This window comes from Equus caballus, chromosome 13, assembly GCF_041296265.1.
Source record: "Equus caballus isolate H_3958 breed thoroughbred chromosome 13, TB-T2T, whole genome shotgun sequence".
In the NCBI taxonomy this organism is placed as follows: domain Eukaryota; kingdom Metazoa; phylum Chordata; class Mammalia; order Perissodactyla; family Equidae; genus Equus; species Equus caballus.
Genome location: NC_091696.1, coordinates 44,452,194 through 44,472,844, shown reverse-complemented (window position 1 = coordinate 44,472,844; position 20,651 = coordinate 44,452,194). Strand labels below are relative to the sequence as shown.

The window sequence follows — 20,651 nt, the reverse complement described above, 5'->3', positions numbered from 1 at the left end:
TTCTCGAAAAAGAGAAATATTGGCCTGCGTCCCTCCCCCGACCCACAAGGGGCAACAAGGGGCCAGAGCTGAGCACTGGCTGCCGCTTTTAGCTGAGACATGTGTTTCTCCTGTCTGCCATAGTCCCCACCACTCCCTATTGTCTCTCCAACACTGAGGCCAAGTTTTGTTGCCATTCATCACCGTGCTTGTGCAAAAGAGATCTTGGGATGTGAGGTTCTATCAAAAGTGAGAAAATCACAGAGCAAAGGGATTGCGGATTCTAAGAAAAAATGTTTATACTCAGCCCACCACCCTCACTCAAGTTACTTACTGGCCCGAGATCTAGTCCAAAAGACTTGTAAGGGCAGGAACCACATCCTCACTATCTTTGTGTTCCCGGGCCCTGGGTTCACACGTGGTGGTTGGTAAACATGTGAACAAACTCCCCAGCCACCCGCCTTGACCACCCTCAGATGCAGGCGGCAACAAAACCCAAAAGCCATTAAAAGTAGACTGGATAAGGGAGACGTGATATGGAACAGCACCCAGCGAGGAGAAGAAGCTAATAGTAAGGACAAACAGCAACGTTGATGGATCTCCCAGACAACGTCTAAGTAAGAGAAGCCAGATGTCAAAAACAGGACACGAGTAGTATCGCTCACACGTGCCAAAAGATGGAAACAACCCTAATGTCAATCAGTGGATAAAGGGACAAACACCGTGTGGTCTGTCCACACGATGGAATGTTACTCAAAAAGGAATGGAGAGGGGCCGGCCTGGTGGCGCAGCGCTTAGGAGCACATGTTCTGCTTCAGCAGCCCGGGGTTCGCCGGTTCGGATCCCGGGTGAGGACATGGCACCGCTTGGCAAGCCATGCTGTGGTAGGCGTCCCACATATAAAGTAGAGGAAGATGGGCACGGATGTTAGCTCAGGGCCAGTCTTCCTCAGCACAAAGAGGAGGACTGGCAGCAGATGTTAGTTCAGGGCTGACCTTCCTCAAAAAAAAAAATAATAATAATAAAAGGAATAGAGAACTGGGACATGTTCCAACACAGAGGAACCTCAAAAGCTTGTGTAAGTGGAAGAAGCCAGACGTAAAAGGCCGCATAGTGTATAATTCCATTTATATGGAACATCCAGAATGGAGAAATCTACAGGAGCAGAGAACAGATTAGTGGCCGTCAGGGGCTGGCTGGCGGGGTAGGCGAATGGGGAGGGACTGCTGACGGCGGGCATGGGGTCTCCTTCGGGGTGACGAAAGTGTTTCAGAACAAGACAGAGGTGACGGCTGCACAACCTTGTGAATGCACATTACTGAATCGTACACTTTAAAACGGCTAATTTCATGTTATGTGGATTTCACCTCTTTTTTTTTTTAAGAGTATGTGGTAAATGACTCCATCAATACAAAGTTCATGAGAGGAACTGGGTGTGACTTCTGCTGCCAACCAGACTGGAGGAACAGGGACTGGATTGACCTTCCCATGTTGAAAAACTGGAAACCCAGATGAAATCATGTAAACACAAGTTCCTGAGACATCAGACGACAGGTAACGCAAGACAATGAACCGGACGCATGGGAAACCAGCGAGGGGAGCCCCGGCTTTCCGCCTGGAGAGAGTCCAGCCTGAGGGGCGGGGGAAGGGGGAGGAGAGCATGGCAACCTCTGGAGCTGGGGAGCTGGGAGCCCAAGGTGGCCGGACCTCACAGGACAGAGCACGGGACAGGACAGAGCCGTGCAGAGAGAGCGCTGGAGACCCACAGCGGGTCCTAAGAATCTCTGGGACATTGCACTGGGCAAAGATTTCTTAGACCTAATGCCCAAAGCACTGGGCATAAAAGACATTGATAAACTTGACTTTACCTGAATCAAGAACTTCTGCTCTTCAAAACAGACCACTAAGAGAGTACAAAGACCACACAATACACTGGGAGAAAATATTTGCAAGCCACATATCAGATAAAGGATTTGTTTGCCGAACAGATAAAGAGTTCTCAAAACTCAATAATAAGAAACCAATCTAACACAAATATGTATATATATTTGAACACACACTTCACCAAAGACGTGTGGATGACAGATAAACACATGAAAAGACGCTCAGCATCATCAGTCATGAGGGAAACGCACATGAAGCCACAAGATACTACCACACACTATTAGAATGGCAAAAATTAGAAAGTCTAACCATACTCAGTGTTGGCGAGGTCGTGGAGGAACTAGGACTCTCAGACGCTGCTGAGAGGATGCAAAATGGTGCAACCCCTTTGCAAAAACAGACTAGCAATCTGTTAAAAAATCAAGCACACAACTACCATACAATCCACCGGTCCCATTCTCAGATATTTGCACAAGAGAACTGAAAACCTATGTTCACAGGAAGCCTTGTACACAATGTTCACAGCAGCTCGGTGTGTAACAGCCCCAAACTGAAAACAACACAAATGCCCATTGACAGGTGAACGGATGGACGCACGGTGGTACTTCCATACGATGGGGCGCTACTCAGCAATAAAAAGAAAGAAACTCTTAGCACGTCCGGCAACATGGATGAATCTCAAAATAATCATGCTGAATGAAAGCGGCTGCCAAAAAAGAGTATATGCTTAAAAAAAAACGCTGCATGATTCCACTAATGGAACATTCTGGAAAATGTCAACTGACTTATAGCAAGGGAAAGCCTATCAGTGGTTCCTGGGGACGGGGAAGAGAAGGGGGAAGGGATTATTAAGGAGCATAAGAAACTTCTCGGGGTGATGGATACGTTCATTAGCCCTATTACGGTGACGGTGTCATGGACCTGTGCATATGTCAGAACTTATCAAATTGTACGCTTTAAACGCACACTGTTTATTGTAGGTCAATTATCCCTCAACAAAGCTGATTTTTAAAAAGTAAAATTAACCGATGCCGTTAGAAGTCAGACTGTGATTACCCTTGGTTGGGGGGTAAACTAGAACGTGGGGAGGGGGGCCTCTGGGGTGCTCGTAGCGGTCTGGGCGCTGGTTACAAGGATGCGTCCCGTTGGTGGAAACGCACTGAGCCGCACACTTACAACTTGGGCATTTTGCCATATGTGTGTGATGCTTCAACAAACAGTTGTTCAAAAGAAGGCAGGCTAGGGGCCGGCCAGGTGGCGCAGCAGTTAAGTTCACATGTTCCACTTCGGTGGCCCGGGGTTCGCCTGTTCGGATCCCCGGTGTGGACATGGCACCGCTTGGCATGCCACGCTGTGGCAGGCATCCCACATAGAAAATAGAGGAAGATGGGCACAGACGTTAGGTCAGGGCCAGTCTTCCTCAGCAAAAAGTGGAGGATTGGCAGCAGATGTTAGCTCAGGGCTAATGTTCCTCAAAAAAAAAAAAAAAAGAAGGCAAGCTAACAGCTGGCTGCTCAGATCTGGACCAACAGCTGGTTTCTGCAAGACTAGGAGGGCAAGGTCAGAGCTCACGGACACCTGAGTCCCCAGTCCACAAGCCCAAACCGGCGCCTGACTGTGAAGGGGGTGGAAGCCGGGTGGGTGTGGGCACTGCCCTTACCTTCTGCTGCAGGTCTCTCATCTTTCTGGATCTTTCTCCTGGACAGTCAGGGCTGGCTGCCTGTGCTGTGGGCCCTGGTTCTGGCTCGGGGGGCTTCTCCGGGTGGGCCTCTCTCTCCTCCTCCTGCCCCCAGAAGGACTTCAGACCAAACAGCTTGCCGGCGATTTCTTCGGCATTTTCCAGCCGGAGCCCCAGCTGGGAAGGGAAGTCAGGGGTTCAGGGAGGAGTGACTCGGTCACATGAGTGATCACGAGCTGCGGGGCTGGGGGCTTGTACAGAGCACCCCAGGCCCCCCAGGGTCCACCCAGGCCCAAGGAAAGGGGCACAACCTCAGGAAATCAACCAGCACCACATCAGCTTGACAAATGCCACACAGTGAGAATCCCCACCGATTCTTTAAGGCCGCCTCCAGGAAGCCTTCCTTGAATTGCCGAGTCACTCCCTTCCCATAATCCCCCCACACGCAGCCAAAGTGATCATTCGTTCCTCCAAGTGTTGAGCACACAACTCCAAGGTCACACTCAGGCTAATCTGCGTGTCTGTCTCCCTCGCAAGACACTGAGCTTCATGAGGGCAGGGACCACGTCTCAGTCACTAGGCACACTCAAGGCCTGTGTAATGGGTAATTTTGTGTCAGTTTGATGGGGCCACAGGGTGCCCAGATATTTGGTTACACACTATTTTGGGTTTTTCTGCGAGAGTGTTTTTGGATGACTTTAATATTTAAATCAATAGACTGAGCCAAGCAGATTGCCCTCCACAAAGTGGGTGGGCCTCATCCAATCAGTTGAAGGACTGAACAAAACAAAAGTCTCATCCTTCCTCCAAATACGAGGAAATTCCTCCCACCTGACTGCCTTCAGCCTGGACAGACGGGAACTACACCTTCGGCTCTCCTGGGTCTGCAGCTTGCTGGACGCAGATCTCAGGGCCTGTCGGCCTCCATGATCCTATTGGTTCTGTTTCTCTGGAGAACCCTGACTAAGACCCCTGACCTGGATGGTCTCAAAATTTGATGGATGAATGAAGGAGTCCTTCCTTCCGTCCTGCCTTCCTTCCACCTAGCCATCTGCTCACTTGTTCTCTCATGCTTCCCATCCATCCACCCAACCATGCGTCCTTTTATCCTTCTGGACTCCTCTCCTTCTTCCCATCTATTCTGCCCTCCACCCTTCCATCCAGACATCTCTGAGAGCATTTGGAGAGAAATCACCAGAGGGGGATTTGGCAGACACGAGCCCACACACCCAGCTGGCAAAGTTTGGGTGACAGGTTTCCTATTCTCCATCAGTTAGAAAGGGTTGGGACAGGGCGCAGAGCTCTCCCCATCAGACAGGCTCCAGGGACTGGGGGAAAGAGATGGAAGCACCCCAAGGTGATCCATTACTTTAAAGGATACTGGACATATGACCTCAAGAGAGTCTCTCTTCCATTGCTGCCCTCCACAATCCACCTTCCACACAAGAGCCAGAACTCTCAAATCACATCCCGTCACTCCCCAGCTTACAATTCTGCGACGTGGCCCTGCTCCCTCCCTGCCCCCCATCCAACCACTCTCCTCACTTTCCCTACTCTACTTCTCTTCCTTGAACACACCAAGCCCTTTCTCCTCCCAGGACCTTTGCACATGCTGGTCTTATTCATCCTTCCAGTCTCAGCTCAAACTTCACCTCCCTAAACACACTACTTAGAGTTGCCATTGTTTTATCAATGTGTTTACTCAGTTCTTATCTGTCCACCTCTCTGGGCTGTGAGCACCAAGAGGGCAGGGATGACGTCTCTCTCATTCATCGTCATCTTCTCAGAGCCCAGCACAGTGCCTGGCACATGTCAGGTAGAGGACAGATATTTGTGCAATGGATGGCAGGTGGATAAATCGATGGATGGATGTCGATGGACATGGATGGATAGATGGATGAAAAGATGGATAGATGAGTGGGAGAACAGATGAAGAGATGGGTGGGTGCATAAATAGGCAGATGGATAGATGGGTGGGGGAGAGGGCAGATCAAGAGATGGGCAGAAGAGTACATGAATGGATGGATGAGAAGAATAGAAGGATGGATGGATGGACAGATGTATAGATGTATGGATGAGTATGTGGATGGATAGGCGGGTATACGTACGGATGGGTGGGTGTATGCACAGGTGGGTGAGTACGTAGGTGGATAGATGGATAGAAGGATGGATGGATGGGTGGATGACTGAGAGAACGGATGAATAGATGGGTGGGTGAGAAGACAGATTGAAAGATGGGTGGGAGGGTACGTAAATGGATGGATGGATGGATGATGGATGGGTGGATTAATAGACGGATGGATGGATGGATAGAAGGATAAAGGTGAATGGAGACATGAATAGACATGTGAATGAGTGGATGACCGGGAGAACAGATGGGCAGGTGAAAGGGTAGATGGAGAGATGGATGGGAAAGTATGTAGATGGATGAGAGGGAGGGAGAGAAGGAGGGATGGGGTGGAGGTTAGTAAACGGATATACGGAGGGGTAGATGGGTGAGTGAATAGATGGGTGGATGAGCAGAAAAATGGGTGGGTAGGCGGATGGAGGGGGCTAGGAGTAAAAGATGTGAGAGTGGACCAATAAAGACAAGAGGTGACGGAGGGAAAAATGGAGAGATGGGATAACATCTGGCCTCAAGTCCAGGAGAGGCCCTGAGGAGCGTGAAGCAAGGTCCCCTCTTACCTCCAGGAGGTTGAAGGCACGACCAAGGGCGTGGACAGTCAGGTTGGCCGTGGCAGAACGGGGGAGGAAGGAGGCCGGAGAGAAGAGAAGGGTCCCCTCCATGTTGGCTCCCAGGCTGCCAGATGCTAGGAGAAGAGAGAGAGAATGGGTATATCCTGCACCCCTCACAGGGCAGGGTCTGGCCACGGAGGGGCCGTAACCTGAGACCCAGTCGGACACGTGGGGCATCCTCTCAGCCAGGATGGCGGGCTCAGCCTTAAGCCTCATCAAGGGCAGAGGGAAGGTCAGGACAGAAGAGTCACAAATGTACCCACACCTGCCAATCAGCGGAGAGGGGGCAGCCAGGGCACCCACTCCCCACCCCCAGGCTTCGTGGAGTGGCTGAGCTGGTCTAGGTGCCTGAGCTAGAATGGGGCTCCCTTTTTGACTCAATCACAACGAGGAGACGGCATTCTCAGTGGGTGCCAATCTCCCTTTTTAACCCAGGGAGAAACAGCCCTCAAATTCACAGGGACAGCATCTATGAGAATTCACGAACAGCACTGCATCGTCACTGTATTTCCTTTGACGATTCCCTTCTTTTTACAGAGTTAAACGGCTTTTCTATTAACGGCAGTGGGAGAAAGTTTCCTTTTAAATAGGTGTAAGTTAAAAAGAACCAGGTTAGAGAAAAGATGGAAGTATTCCATCGAATGCTACGAAATGGCTGATATTTAACCATTTTTGACCTCTTCCAACAAAACCGCCAGGTGCTACAGGGCTAGAGCAGAAAATCCAGCAGGTGGCATGTAAATATTTGACATTTGGGGACCGGCATCCTGATCCACAGGTGCTCAGGCGTCAGCGCTCCCAGATCCCTATGCCTTTGTGGCCCCAGAGCGGAAGACCGGCTTCCCAGGAGGGCCACACCTGAGCGGAAAGTGATGTCAGAATAGGATGAGTGTCTCCAGGTCTCCGGACGGAACTCCCGGCTGACGATGTCCTCGGGGAGGGCCCGTCGGAAGGCCTGTTTCAGGGGGTCGTCCGTTTCCAGCAGCTGCAGGAGGTGACTCCACACAAAGGAGCCCACTGGAGTCGGGTCACAGCCAGCAGGAAGAGGAGGGGAGGGGCTTAGTGAGGGATGGGCCCGGAGCTGTCACAGCCCAGAGACAAGACCCTCCCTCCCCCGAGCCCCCATCCCGGGTCCTCCTCTTTGAAAGACAGTAGCAAACAGCAATGCTTTGAAGGAACTTGGAAATCTAACCTATGCACGGAGCTCTGATGTGCTTTCTGGAAGACAAAGGGAGGGATGGCGGGGAAAGACCTTGCTTGAAAGTCAGCCCCAACTCTGAATCCCAGGTCCCCTATGTGTGAGCTGTGTGACCTTGGGCTAGTCACTCCACCTCTCTGAGCCTTAGTTTCCTCATATGTAAAATGAACTAACAACCTATCTCCCAGGGCTGAGAAAAATCTGTGATAGGGACGCTCTCAGGATCTCTGGATGCTCCTGAACCCCTGCACCCACCAGCCCCAACTCCCCGACCCCCACCTGCCGCCGCTCACCCTGGGTAGATCGCTCGCCTGCCTGGGTGCGCCGCACCAGGGCAAACAGCTCCTCTCCGGGGCACCTCATCAGGGCCAGGTAGGCGTTGATGCGGATCTCGGCGTCCTCCTCGGGGCTTTGGTACAGGCGGGCGAGCACGGATCGCTGGCTCCGGCAGAGGGAAGGCCATCACCCAGGGCCCACCCGCTCCACCAGGACCGCACGGCTCCTGCCCTGCCTGGGCCCCAGCAGTGGCTCTGCCGCCTTGCCCCAGCTCTGCTGACATCTCCATGGCTCCCCGACACTCCTCGCCCCGGGGCCCGGTTGTGGGAGGGGGAGGCTCCCCGCTCACTGCTGACCCCCGGTCCTCCCGCAGCCCCAGCCCAGAGCCTCGTCCATTTCATGTAACAAGTGGGCGCGGCTGCATGTCAATAAAACTTTATTTACAAAAGTGCCTGACACACGGCGGGTATCACCAAAGGGCTTGGCTTCCGGCTCCCTTACCAAGCAAGCCGCCTCCCCCAGCCCGGGCCTCTCTCCCTCAGCACCTGCCGGTTTCCTCCATCGCACAGCCGTCCGCCCATGCACTCATGCAATATTTACTGAGTGCCTACTATGCGCCCCGCACTGTGCTAGGTGCTGGTGACAGTTGTGAGCAAGACAAACCCAGCTCCCGTCCACCTGAAGCTTATGCTCTAGGTCAGAGAGACAGATGGTAAACAAGGTTGATGTATGAAATATAGAGTCTGTTGGGTGGGACCAAGTGCTAAAGAGGGAAGAATAAAATGGGGAAGCGGGAGGCGTGGTGGGGGGGTAGGGGGGGGACCTGAGAGGTTCCATTTCAGGTGAAACAGCCAAGGAGGAGCCCACGGTGGAAGTGATTTTTAAGTAAAGACCTGCAGGAGGTGAAGGAGTGAAGCCTGGGGATATTTAGGGGAAAGGCATTCCAGGAATGGAGAACAGCACGTGCAAAGGGCCTGAGGCAGACAACAGGGAGACCCGGGGGTGGGGGTTGGGGGGCGAGGGAATTAGGACATGAAGTCGAGAGGTGCCAGTGGGCCAGCAGTCAGATCCCATAGGGCCTGGGTGGTCCCTGTAAGGACTCTGGCTTTGACACTAAGGAGAGAGGAGCCACTGGTCCAGGGATCCGCGATCTTTTTCCATAAAGGGACAGATACTAAGTTTTTTGGCTTTGCGGGCCAAGCAGTCTCTCCTGCAACGACTCAACTCTGCAGTGGTAGCAAGAACGCAGCCCAACACAGTTTCACACAGAGAAACAGGCAGCAAGCTGGCGGGAGCGATGGGCCTCAGCTTGCCAAGCCCCAAACCACGGGGTCTGCAGCCCAGGATGGCTTCTCCATGGTTTGCAATCGTCTGCTCATCTGTGTATTTATCTGATGAATATCTGCCTCCCACTCCAGACACAGGCTCCATGAGAACAGAGACCTGGGGTCACCTCGTCACACCAGCGCCCGGCACACAGTAGGTGTCAGGAAATACGTGAGGAAAGAACGACCAAATGAAGAAGGGAATCCGCAGACACTGGTTGGAGACCCACTACCGCCCACCGCAAGCCCAGGGAAACAGCACGCGGGGGCTCACGTCCGCAGAGCAGGGGACCCTCCGGAAGGCCTGGATGGCTGCCAGCCGGACCTCAGGGGGGCGGCTCCGCAGGGACGCACAGGCGCTCAGCGAGGGGGTGAGGGCGGTGGCTGCCAGGCCGGCATTGCCGACTGCGTTCAGCACGAGCCGGAGCTGAAACCAGAAGGCAGTGGGGCCTGGAGGTTGGCGTGGGGGGTGGCACCCGGCCCCTCCCGCTCAGCCTCCAGCTCATCCCCTTGGCACAGGCCCCACAGCAAGGGGCCGCGCCCAGGATACTGGCCGTCCTCACCTGGTCAGCGTCCGAGGGCTCCTGGAAGGCGCAGTCTGCACCCAGCGCCTCTCCCAGGATGCTCACGAGGGAGCCAACGCCTGGCAGCTGCCCGCAGGGCCCATCCAGGGTGGCACAGACGCTGTGCACCAGGGCTGAGAGGCCAAGGAAGGTGCTGGGGCTGGCCCCCGGGGTCTGCAGCAGCGGCTGGGGACAGAAACCGGCCCCCACCCCCGCCAAGAAGGCCGGTGAGGGGTCCTCCAGAGGAGAGCTGGGCCCTGCCACCCAACCAGGTCAGCTTCCCCCACCAGCGTCACCAGCCTCCCGTTTAGCATCTCTCCGGGAGGAAGAGGGACGGAGGTGGCGGCTGGAGGGGGCTCCGAGACCACCACACCGCCCGCTTGCCAGCTGGGGCGACTGGCACCATGCGGACCTGGGGAGGGCTGGGGGGCACCCCTCCTGCTGGCAGTGGCCTTGCTCTTCCATCAGGGTCTCGATAGGAATTGGGCAAAAAAGGTGGAAAGGGGAAAGGACTCGCTCTGAGCACTTAGACATTTTGTTCTTAACAGAGGCGGCTCTGCATCTAATCGGAAAGACCCAAAAGGGCAGCGCACGGCCAGTGGTACTGGGGCAAACGGCAGCAACCGCCCCGCCCACCTGCCCAGCCAGGGACAACACACAGCCCCCACGCGCAGCGCTCGCCAGCGTCCGCAGCCGAAGTGTTCCCGCCACGGCGGTGCCAGCAGCTCGGTGCACGAGGAGCCCAGAGGGATGGCGTGTGGCGGGTGGCGGCAGGCACACGGTGCCGTGGCGGGTCCACACACAGACACTGCCAACACAAAGAAGCCGGAGGGCGTGGACACGGGGCAGCGGAGCAGGACAGCTGGGAACAAGGATCTGTTACCTTTGTTTGCGTAGCGTTTCTCTAATTGCACGCTTCTATCGTTGAATCTTTCACAAAGGCTGTGTTTATCCACCAGCTCTGAAACTGCCCCCGAATCAGGACTCCCTCGTCCCGCCCGATCCCAAAGCACCTGCTGGGGCCCCTGAGTCCGGCTCCCTGAGGAGCAGGAGGAGACCCCAGCCCTCCTTTGGGGGTCAGACGGCTCTACCCGCCCAGCTCCACCAGGGCCGTCTCCTCCAGGGTCCTCGCAGTGGCGGTGACCAGACCAGTCTTGGTGGGACTAGGGTCATTCCAGCTCTTTGGCAGAGCCTGAAGGCGGCACTCAGCCACCCCACCCCCGGGACACTGGAAGGCAAAGGGGCGGGGGTGGGTGGGGGACACTGAGGAAAAGGGAGCGCTGGCTCCAGGCCTCTTGAAGGAAAAGGAGAAAGATGTGTTTAATTAACAACACTTAGACGGACTCCCTATGTACAGGCTCTGCTGTAAATCACTTGCTTTAATCCTGAGACACAGAGAGGTTAAGTAACTTGCCTGAGGTCACCCAGCCAGGAGATGGTGGAGCCAGGACTTAACCCTGGAGGGTCCAGCCCCCAGGCCAGGCGCTACCCCCACACTCACAGCTTCTCAAAATGCAAAGCCTGGGCTCCCTCATGAAAACCAGGCCCCAGACGCTGGACCCTCTAGATCCTTCCACACATGCCACCCCAGAGCAGGGCCCGCCCGGCAGCTGGAGGGAAACACGATCACAGCACCAGCTCTGTCCTTCCGTTGGATCCGTGGTTCTCAGCCGGGCCTGTGTGCCCACACGCGGGTGTCCACGCAGGTGTCTGCGTGTGCGTCTCGGGGTTCGTGTGCTTTAGAATCTCAGTGTGTGTGTGTGTGTGCATTCCCATGTCGGTGTGTGTGTGTGTCTGTGTGCATGCACATCCCAGTATATGTGCATGTCCTGGTGCACGTGTCCCCGTGCACATGTGTGCACATGCCTAAGTGTGTCCCAGTGTGTGTGTACATGTGTACTGCCAGAGCATGTGTCCCCGTGTGTGTCCATGCATGTCCCAGGGTGTATATGTACACATGGCCCAGGGTATCCTGGTGTGTATGTGTGTGTCCAGGTGTGGGTGTCCCAGTGTGTGTGGATGTGCATATGTGACATGTCTGTGTGTACATCTACACCCCCAGGATATGTGTGTGAGTCCTGGTGTGTGTGTCTCAGTGTGGGTGCGTGTGCATGTGTCCCCGTGTGGGTGTCATCAGGGTCCATGTGTGTGAGTCCTGGTGCACGTGCATCTCCATGTGTGTTTTCTTTGTGAAAGGAGGGGACACGTGTGGCTTGGACAAGCACCTCCAGTGTTATTCTAGATTTGGCGAATGAAAACACAGCCTGTTTTCTTAATACAGAGGAGGGAAAGGGGCTTGGCTGGGTGGGCAGGGGTTATGAAAAAACGGAGGGAAGCCACTCAGACACCCGGAGGACGACTCCCGTCGCCCCAAGGGCAGGCTAGGGCCACTCGGCTCCGTGGGAGCTGCAGGCCTGGACAGTGGGCCAGCGTGGCCTGGGCCCCGGGAGGGTCCAGACAGTCACAACCCTGTTCCGTGATGGCTGCCCTGGGGGTCTGCCCAGCACCGCCAGCTTCCTCGATTTCACAAGAACCAAAACGCCAGATTTTTATGCAAAAATCCCTAACTTAAACAGTTTTGGTTACATTTCAATTAAAAGTCTGTCTAAAACTTTCCCTTTTTTTTTTTTTTAATTTTTAAAGATGGACAAAATTATCCGCAAGCCCATGACCATCAGACAAGTGACTTCGGTTTTCCAGGGGCCACTGACGCTCACGCATCCGGCCCCCTTCCCACTCCTTGACTCCAAGCCAACCCTCCCCGAGAGATTACACGGCAAAGCTGGTGAAGAAAACTCCGGAAGCTGCCGGACCTTTGGGAGGGAAACGCCCGCTGGAAAGACGGATGAGCCGGCTTGACCAAACCTAAGACTTCCGCTCTTCAAAGGACACCACTGAGAAAGGAGACGGCCCGGTAAGGAAAGAGAACAAAATCCGGCACACACATGTACGCACACACGTGTACACACGCACGCATGTACGTGCATGGACAAGTCTCATGGAGAACGTGGGAGAAAGAAACCAGACTCCAGGGTGCACATGAGTCCAGGGGTGTGAATGTCAGAAGCAGGCAAGACTGAGTGATGGCCTTGGGGTCACTGACTGGGAAGGGCACCGGGGAGCCTCCTGGGAGCCAGGAATGTCCCGTATCTCGCTCTGGGGGTGGTTACACGGGCACACACGGGTGTAAAAACGTCAGCCTGGACCCTGGAGTGTAGTGTGGGCTCCTGAATGTGTAGTTTCAAGTGTAATTAAACACACACCCACCAGCCGCAGTGTGGAGCCTGGGCAGGACCCTGGGACAGACAGGACCGCAGTGGGAAAGGGCTGGGGTCTGGCCAGTGCCAGTTTCTTAGCTGTAACAAAGACATCCTGGTGATGGGAGATGCTAATAATGGGGGAGGCTGGGGGCGGGGTATTCAGGAAGAATCTGTACTGTCTTTGCAACTTCTCTAGCGTGTGCTCACCCCCACCCCCTGCTGGTGACCTCTGATCCCTGGCCGCTACCAGTCTGGGACGACAGGGTAAGGAATGATAAGTGACAGCACCCCCAAGGAAGCAGGGACATGCCCTGTAGTCCAAGGGAAGGGGAGAGAGCTGTGTCCCCCTGGGCAAGCTCCTCAGCCTCCTTGGGCCTCAGTTTCCCCATCTGTAAGATGGGAGTAATAAGAGCACCTACTTCGTAGAGGCATCTCGAGGGTTAAACAAGGTTCCAGGTGTTGTCAGAAATCCTCAGCCCGGTTTCCCACGCCTTCCTAACCTCAGGACTCATTAAATATGTTTGTTTACAATAACGACAACAGCTCCGACTCCGTGCCAGACACCCAGAGAACTGCCTTGCCTGCAGCATCTCATTCCTCACCACGAGCCTAGTGGGGAGGCACTGTTCCCTCCCCATCTTCCAGATCAGAAAACAGGCTCAGAGAGGTTGAGTCACTCGCCCAGGATCACACAGCTGGGAGGCACATTGCTGAGACTCAACCCCAGGTCTCTCTGACCAGCCTCCACTGGCCCCACAAGGGGCTGGCACAAAGTCTAGATGAGCGCAGGTCAGCCGCCACACAGGGAAGGGACAACACGGGGGCTGGGGTGGGGTGCAGGGGCTCACCAGCAGCATGTGGACCATGGCATCCGTGGGCTGCGGGATGAAGGCCAGCGACCAGAGCCACGCCTCCACCTCGTCTGCCTCCACCTCCCCCGCCGCGATGAGCTCCACCATGAGACCCACGCAGGGCTCGGTGCCACAGGAGGGCAGGGCGTCCACCAGCGGCTGCCTGAGGTCACGAGAGGCCCGAGGGACGTCACCCACATGTCCTGAGCGCCTTCCGCCCCCTCTCGCGGCAGCCTCGGGTCAGCCCGGGAGCAATCTGAGGCTCAGAGAGGCACAGCAGGGATGTGTCCACACTCACACACCTCGGGGGGTGGGCCGAGCTGAGCCTGGGTTCTCAGGGCCCAGGGGACCCCAGTAGCCCAGTCTCAACTCCTGCCACTCTGCCCACCCAGGAAAACGGCGGATTTGGGACACGTGAGTCCCTGCCCACAGCTCTGCTGAAACCCAGCCCAGGCCCCGAGCAGGGCCGACAACCCTCTGCCCTGAACAGGAACCCACAACTGGCAAGTTGCCTCTAGTGAAAACCTCCCACGCTCTCTGCAGGATGTATCTTTTTCTTCTCTTTTTCTTTTTTGCAGGGGAAGAGATGGCAGCAAAGTTGAAAAGCTCAGTAAGGTTTTCGACCTTTGTACCACGGTGGGTCTGAACAGAGAAATGATGAGCAAACACCAGGGTCCCGAGGCCACAGTGGGAATCGGAGGCCCCTGCAGCTGGGGCCACACGAGCCAGCGGGGCTAAAGAGACGGGTGGACTGGGCTCCTCAACCCGTCAGCCCCGATGAGTCGGCCACAGACCCCACCTTCATCCCGACCCTCACCATCTGCCCATGAACAGTCTCCAGCCCCAATTTGCTGATCCGTAAAACAGGCACGCTGATGACTGGACCGGCCCCAGGATGCCCGGGGGTCCCCAGGAACACACAGGCCACGTCGTCTGAGCAACGTCCTGCTGTGGCTCCCATCCCCTCGCCCTCATATTTCCTCTCATTTCCTTACAGATTTGGACCCTGGGGGACCAGGCTCTGGGCAGTGGCAGAGGAAGACATGAGGGCAACAGACTCTATCAGGAGAGTCAGACCTCTTGGAAACTTCTAGATTTAGGAAGGGCCTCCCCACCTCTCTGACTCCCCAGCGACAGGCGAGACACAGGGGCTTGTGGGAAAATGCAGACGGACAAGGAGGGTGTGTCACCAGGGCAAGAGGCAGCTCCTTAAGACAGGGAGGCCCCTCCCTACATCAAACATAATGAAAATGTCCCCAAATCAAATAATTTACAATTAAGCCCATAAGAATTGGATGGAGCAGCACAGGCCGCCTGGGTTCAAATTCCAGCTCTGCTATGTGACTTTGGGCAAGTTTCCTAACTGCTCTGTGCCTCGATTGCCTTCTGTAACCCTAAGGTAGAAATACTAAAACCACCTACCCCCCAGGGTCCTTGTGAGGATTAAAGGAGCCATTATGGACAAAGGGCTCAAAAAGGATCTTTGCATTAGCTATTATGTTTAGCAGTCATTCAATTAAACATTGGGTAATGCTGATTTTGCAGGGGTTTTTCCTTTCCGATTTCAGAGCTGATAAAATATTTTTCAGGTCTCAAAATATTTATAAGAGCCTTGAAAAGCTCACAGGCCTGAAGTTGCATCTCCGGGGCCTGGTAAGTGAGGGGCTGGACTCTGAGACGGAACCCCGAGCTCTCCCTGCCCCCCGCACAGCCCTGAGCCCTTGGTGCTGGTTTCTTGGAGGTTCCCCTCCATGCCGCCCGGGTCTCTCTGCACCCCTTGCTGGCCCCACATTTAGCAGGGTCACAGGGGGTGGATCCCAGCCTTGCCCCACACCCCCACCCCCTCAGAAGGGTACCGGGCGCATTGGAATGTTAATTCCAGCTCTCACACGAGCATCCCCGTCTGAGGGAGAGAACAATGGCCGTCTTTATACCCCAGGCCCCTCAGCTTCTAGACTCCAAGAAGGCCTGGGCCCCCGTGGGAACCTCCGAGCTCCCCACTTAATCGCCTTCCTGGCAGATGTCCCCAGACTGTAGGACTAGCCAGTATCACGGGGATGAAATGAGACATCAGCCTCCACCCTTCAATGAGGACATGGGAAGAGACCACCCAGCCCCACCGGGACCCCCAGCCAGCTCCCAGTCCAGCCCTGTCCGACCCGGGGAGGGCCCCTTACCAGTTGCCGTGGCATTTAAAGGAAGAATGTCGCCAGAGTTCCATCAGCGCTTCCAGGGTGAGGCCCTGGAGCTGGGACACCAGAGTCAGGAGCAGCTCTGCGGCCTGGGGGTCAGAGGGGGCAGCGTGAGAGGCCCAGCAGCGTGGGGGCCCCAGGGTCATCGCGTCCATCCCCCCGCCTCCAGACACGGCTGCAGGGGAAGCAGGAGGGAGGCTGGGAGCTTCGCCCTAAGGTGCCACAGACGCGGAGAGATGGGGCCACAGGTCTGGGCTGCTCCCCGCTGAGTCCCAAGCCCCGTTAGGCACCTGCTAGGGGCCAGGGCTGCGCTGGGGGCCAGAGGTGTGGTGGGGAGACGCAGACACGGCATGTGCAGTCGAGGCCTTCCCGCTCTAATAAAAGCAGCACAAACATTCACCGTGATTCTAATCTAATTATCACAACGCGTCTTAGCACAGTTCACACGGTTAGCGAGGTGGCTGTCTTTCCCAATAATTTTAATGAAAAAACATGCAGACGCTTCGCAGAATCGCACATCAATGGCTCGCAATTTTAGTCCTTTGTCTGCAGGCCTGACCAGCACAGTCGCCAGGTGTCCAAAAACTCACCAAGAAATCAAGGGCTCGGCTCAGAGCCCGCCCCCCTCGGGTTTGGAGAGAACCGGGCTTTGGGACACCGGTGCCCCTTCCGTCTCAGGCTCCTTGCCTCGGCCTGAACCCAAAGCCACAGAAAGTGCCACCAAGTGCTGGATTCCCGCTGGCAGTCCCCACGCGTCCGGGCTGGGCCAAGGCCAGGCCTGAAGCCCCTCTTCCTCCCACTGTCCCCAGCCAGGGGTCCGCGGGTGCTGGCACTGCGTGCCTGGCCTTGGGCCTCCTCTGCCCTGAGCCGTGGGGACTGAGTACCCACACACACAGCTTGACCTCAGCAAGATGCCCCTCTCTGGCCAGCTTGGCCCACCCACGCCTCCGCCAGGGTCCGGGCAGCATTCCCACAATGTGGCTTCTGTTGGTGAAGCTGTGGTGACCCTGAGCTCTGCCTTTACTCCCGGTGCAGGACACACAAGCCAGCCCCTTGTGCCGGCTGACCGCAGTTGGCCTCGAAGACTCTCTGTCGACCCCATTTGGGGTGGTTCCCCTGGGGAATCTGGTTCCAGGCCCGCCACCTGCCTTTGGGACGGGCTCAGCTCCATCTCCCTCCGGCTAGTGGCTGCCGTTCCCCCGCGAGTCCCTGGGTGCAGACACGTGTGCTTTTAAGAGCTCTGGCAATGTGCACACCCTGTGCCTGGCTGGGGAGGGCCGGGCGTCCTCCCTGGAGCTCTCCTGCTGCTCCCTCCGGCCACACGCGTTGGCTTCGGGACCAGCTTTCCAGAGCCAGGCACGGCAGGAGGACACCGGAGGCTCATCCTGGTTTCCCCTCCAGCAGGAAGAGGAGACATTCAAAAGGAGAAAAGAGGCGGGGACTTGAAGGAAGGGGACCAAGAGAAATAAGTCCTAGGGACGTGACGGATGCACAATGAGCGTAGGTACCACTGCTGGACGATACAGAGGAAAGCCGCTAAGAGCAAACCCTGAGTTCTCATCAAAAAGACAAGGAGAGAGAGGCTGGAGCCAGGAAGGCTGTGGGGCGGAAGAAAGAGCGCGTAAGGCTCCCGCCCCCCGAGTGAGAAGCCCGTCACCTCCATCGCCACTAACAACAACGACGGGCAATGATAATAATAACAACAGCAGCAAGCACAATACCGCCACTGGTTCCTTAGTGGGCGCCTTGTTCCAAGCACGTCTCAGACATCGCCTCTCGTGACCCTCACACACCCCACGAGGAGCGGCTGTCACCACCCCCACTCGACAGAGAAGGAAGGTGACACTGGGAGCACATCCGTCAGGGGCCAGCGGCCTCCCGGCGACTAAGCGGCAGGGTCAAGACTGGAACCCAGGCTGTGCAGCTCCTAGACCCACACTCTGAACCAGCGTCCCACACTCAAGGGCATAAGCAAGAGAGAAAGCCCCGACGTGTAGCGTTTGCCAATTTCCACGCTGTAGACACGCCCAGCACGGCCCATTTCCAGGGTCCGCGTGCTGTCACCGAGCACAGAGCTGGGAAGAGCAATGCAGAAGCATATCATGGGTTGGATTCCCACCAAGCAGCCACAGTAAATACAACAACCTCGAGGGCAGAGATAACAGTAACGTGGAGTAAAGTGACCAGGTACTGACTAGCAAGGGTGTCAACTCGCCACCTGGGTTTCTAGGATGATTCATTTTAATGGTAACATGGGATAATTTCATTGTTAGCAATGTCTGTGTTTAACAACCAGCCTGCAGGACTCCTGGAAATCTAGCCATCAGCTCTGGCTCACCGCTGTCTACACCGTCTCTAAAACGCTTGGCTGTACACAGTCGGCGTTTAATAAATGCCTGTGACTTGGGTTCTCTATTCTTAGAATATCGGATGGTGGTCATGAGCTGGGCCCCCTCTGGGGCGTCCTCCCTGGCAGCCCCGGAGGTGTGGGGTCTACCCAGATGGATCACCTGCTCCTCTCCCAGCCTTCTTTCTCCTTCCCTCAATTGATGCCCTTGGCCACCCCAGCTCACGGCGCCCCCGCCCACCCACCCCCGTGTCGAAACTCTGGGCCCCTCTGTGGAGGTCAGGCTGGGGAATTTGCTGTCTACTGAGCACTGAGTCCTGCTTTTGTTTCCAGACTGGAAACCAACCTTGTCTCCTGCCCACCAACAACGGGGAGGGTGGAGGCGTTCCCAGCTGAAGGCCAGGGTCGGTCCCCCGGGCAACCAGGCGGGCCCTCAGCCCTCCGGGGGGCCCAGGAGCTGCTTGACGTGCACTGAGACATCCCACAAAAGCCACTTTCAGGAGCAAGGTCCTCAGCAATCCACCCCCAGCCCAGGGGACCTCCGTGGCGGGAACAATTGACTTCCTTTTCATGCTATAAATACAGGACAGCTGCCCTGTGCTCTCTGGGGCTGGCACTGCCAGTCTCCAGAGGGGAGACACAGGCCCACAGCACGCCCTGCACTGAGCCGCCTCTGCCAGGGGAAACGCCGTCAGGGGGTCAGAGGTGCTCCGGGGGCCTGACGAGAGGAAGCGGGCCTGTCCTGTGGCTTCCCAGCATTTCACGAGGTTGGGTAGGGCAATGGTTAGAACACAGGCCGTAGATCAGTTCCCAACATCTGGCAACATCTGGAGACACTTTGGGTTGTCACAACCGGGTTGGGGGGGGATGCTGGCATCGAGTGAGCAGAGGCCAGGCATGCCGCTGAATATCCTGCAATGCACAGGACAACCTCGGCAATAAAGAATGATCTGGCCCGGGGGGACGCCACTGCCAGGATGAGAAACCCTGCGAGGGGCCAGGCTGCCCCAGTTTACAGCCAGTTCTGTCACATACTAGCTGGTGGCTTGGAGCACATTTCCCAAAGCCGGGAAACCTCCATTTCATCATCTGTAAAATGAGGATGATGCTACGAATTTTACTGAGAGGACTCCATAACACAAGTGAGGCTCTTAGCTTATTGCCTGGGCACACCGTAAGTGCTCAATAAAATTGTGGTGGGCTGAGTGGCGGCCCCTGAAAGATACGTCCACGTCCCAGCTCCCAGAACCTGTGAAGGTGGCCCTTATTTGGATAAAGAGGTCTTTGCAGATGTAATTAAGACTCTGGAGACGAGAGCATCCTGCATGATCTGGGTGGGCAATGACAGGCGTCCTTATGAGAGAGAGAAGAGATGGTAGTGTGAAGATGGATGGGACACGGGAGCACGCGGCCACAAGCCCAGGGATGCTGATGGTCACCGGAAGCTAGGAGAGGTGAGGAATGGTCTTCCCCGGAACCCCTGGAGGGAGCCTGCCCGGCGGCACCTTGATTTTGGACTTCTGGTCTCCAGAAGTCTGTGAGAATAAATATCTATGGGTTTGTTTTTTTTTTTTGAGGAAGATCAGCCCTGAGCTAACATCTGCTGCCAATCCTCCTCTTTTTGCTGAGGAAGACTGGCCCTGAGCTAACATCTGTGCCCATCTTCCTCTACTTTATACGTGGGACGCCTGACACAGCGTGGTGTGCCAAGCGGTGCCATGTCCGCACCCGGGATCTGAACCAGCGAACCCCGGGCCACCAAAGTGGAACGTGCACACTTAACCACTGCGCCACTGGGCCAGCCCCAATATCTATGGTTTTAAGCACACGGTTTGTGGTCATTTGTTAGGACAGCCCTGAGAAACTAACGTAACAATGTATCTAGTGTTATTATTACTATGGTACAGCCCAGCTCAACGTGAGAGAGCGTCCACACTCTTCCACAAGCCTGTACTGAGCTCAGCGCGTTCCCCCGCTGGGTGTAACGGGGATGAAGGCAGCCTGGGACCCTGGCTCTCGGGATGGGGAGGCGGAAACAGAGAGTAAACAGGAGAGCACGTCAGCTTGTGGTTATCCACAAAAGAAAAGAAAACCAGAGTGACGAGGCAGAGAGGGTCGGAGCCAGGTGGCCGCTTGATGGTCGGGGCAGGGCCCTCCGGGAAGGGACACTGGGGCACGCGCCGTGGCCTCCCTCCGCTGACCACCCCCCAGAGCCACATGCTGACACCACATCTCCTCCAGGTCTTTATTCAACGTCACCTCCTCAGGACAGCCTTACTGGGCCGTCCATCATTTAAAACTGCCTCCCGCGCCAGCCCCACCCGCTCCCTCACCCCCGCTTCCCTGCCTTGTCTCCTTAGCC

The 20,651-nt window shown here is 55.9% G+C and overlaps 1 protein-coding gene across 1 annotated transcript in view; it reads right to left on the bottom strand.

The window, feature by feature from the left end:
- Positions 1-20,651, bottom strand: part of LOC102148840 (uncharacterized) — a 137,970-nt gene that overhangs the window by 101,879 nt on the left and 15,440 nt on the right. The window contains exons 10-17 of the mRNA XM_070231012.1: positions 15,928-16,031; positions 13,748-13,913; positions 9,640-9,825; positions 9,351-9,503; positions 7,769-7,913; positions 7,136-7,294; positions 6,227-6,351; positions 3,524-3,718 (exon numbers count right to left, since the gene is read on the bottom strand). Coding sequence (XP_070087113.1) covers positions 3,524-3,718; positions 6,227-6,351; positions 7,136-7,294; positions 7,769-7,913; positions 9,351-9,503; positions 9,640-9,825; positions 13,748-13,913; positions 15,928-16,031 — 1,233 coding nt within the window. The remainder of the gene's footprint in view (positions 1-3,523; positions 3,719-6,226; positions 6,352-7,135; positions 7,295-7,768; positions 7,914-9,350; positions 9,504-9,639; positions 9,826-13,747; positions 13,914-15,927; positions 16,032-20,651) is intronic.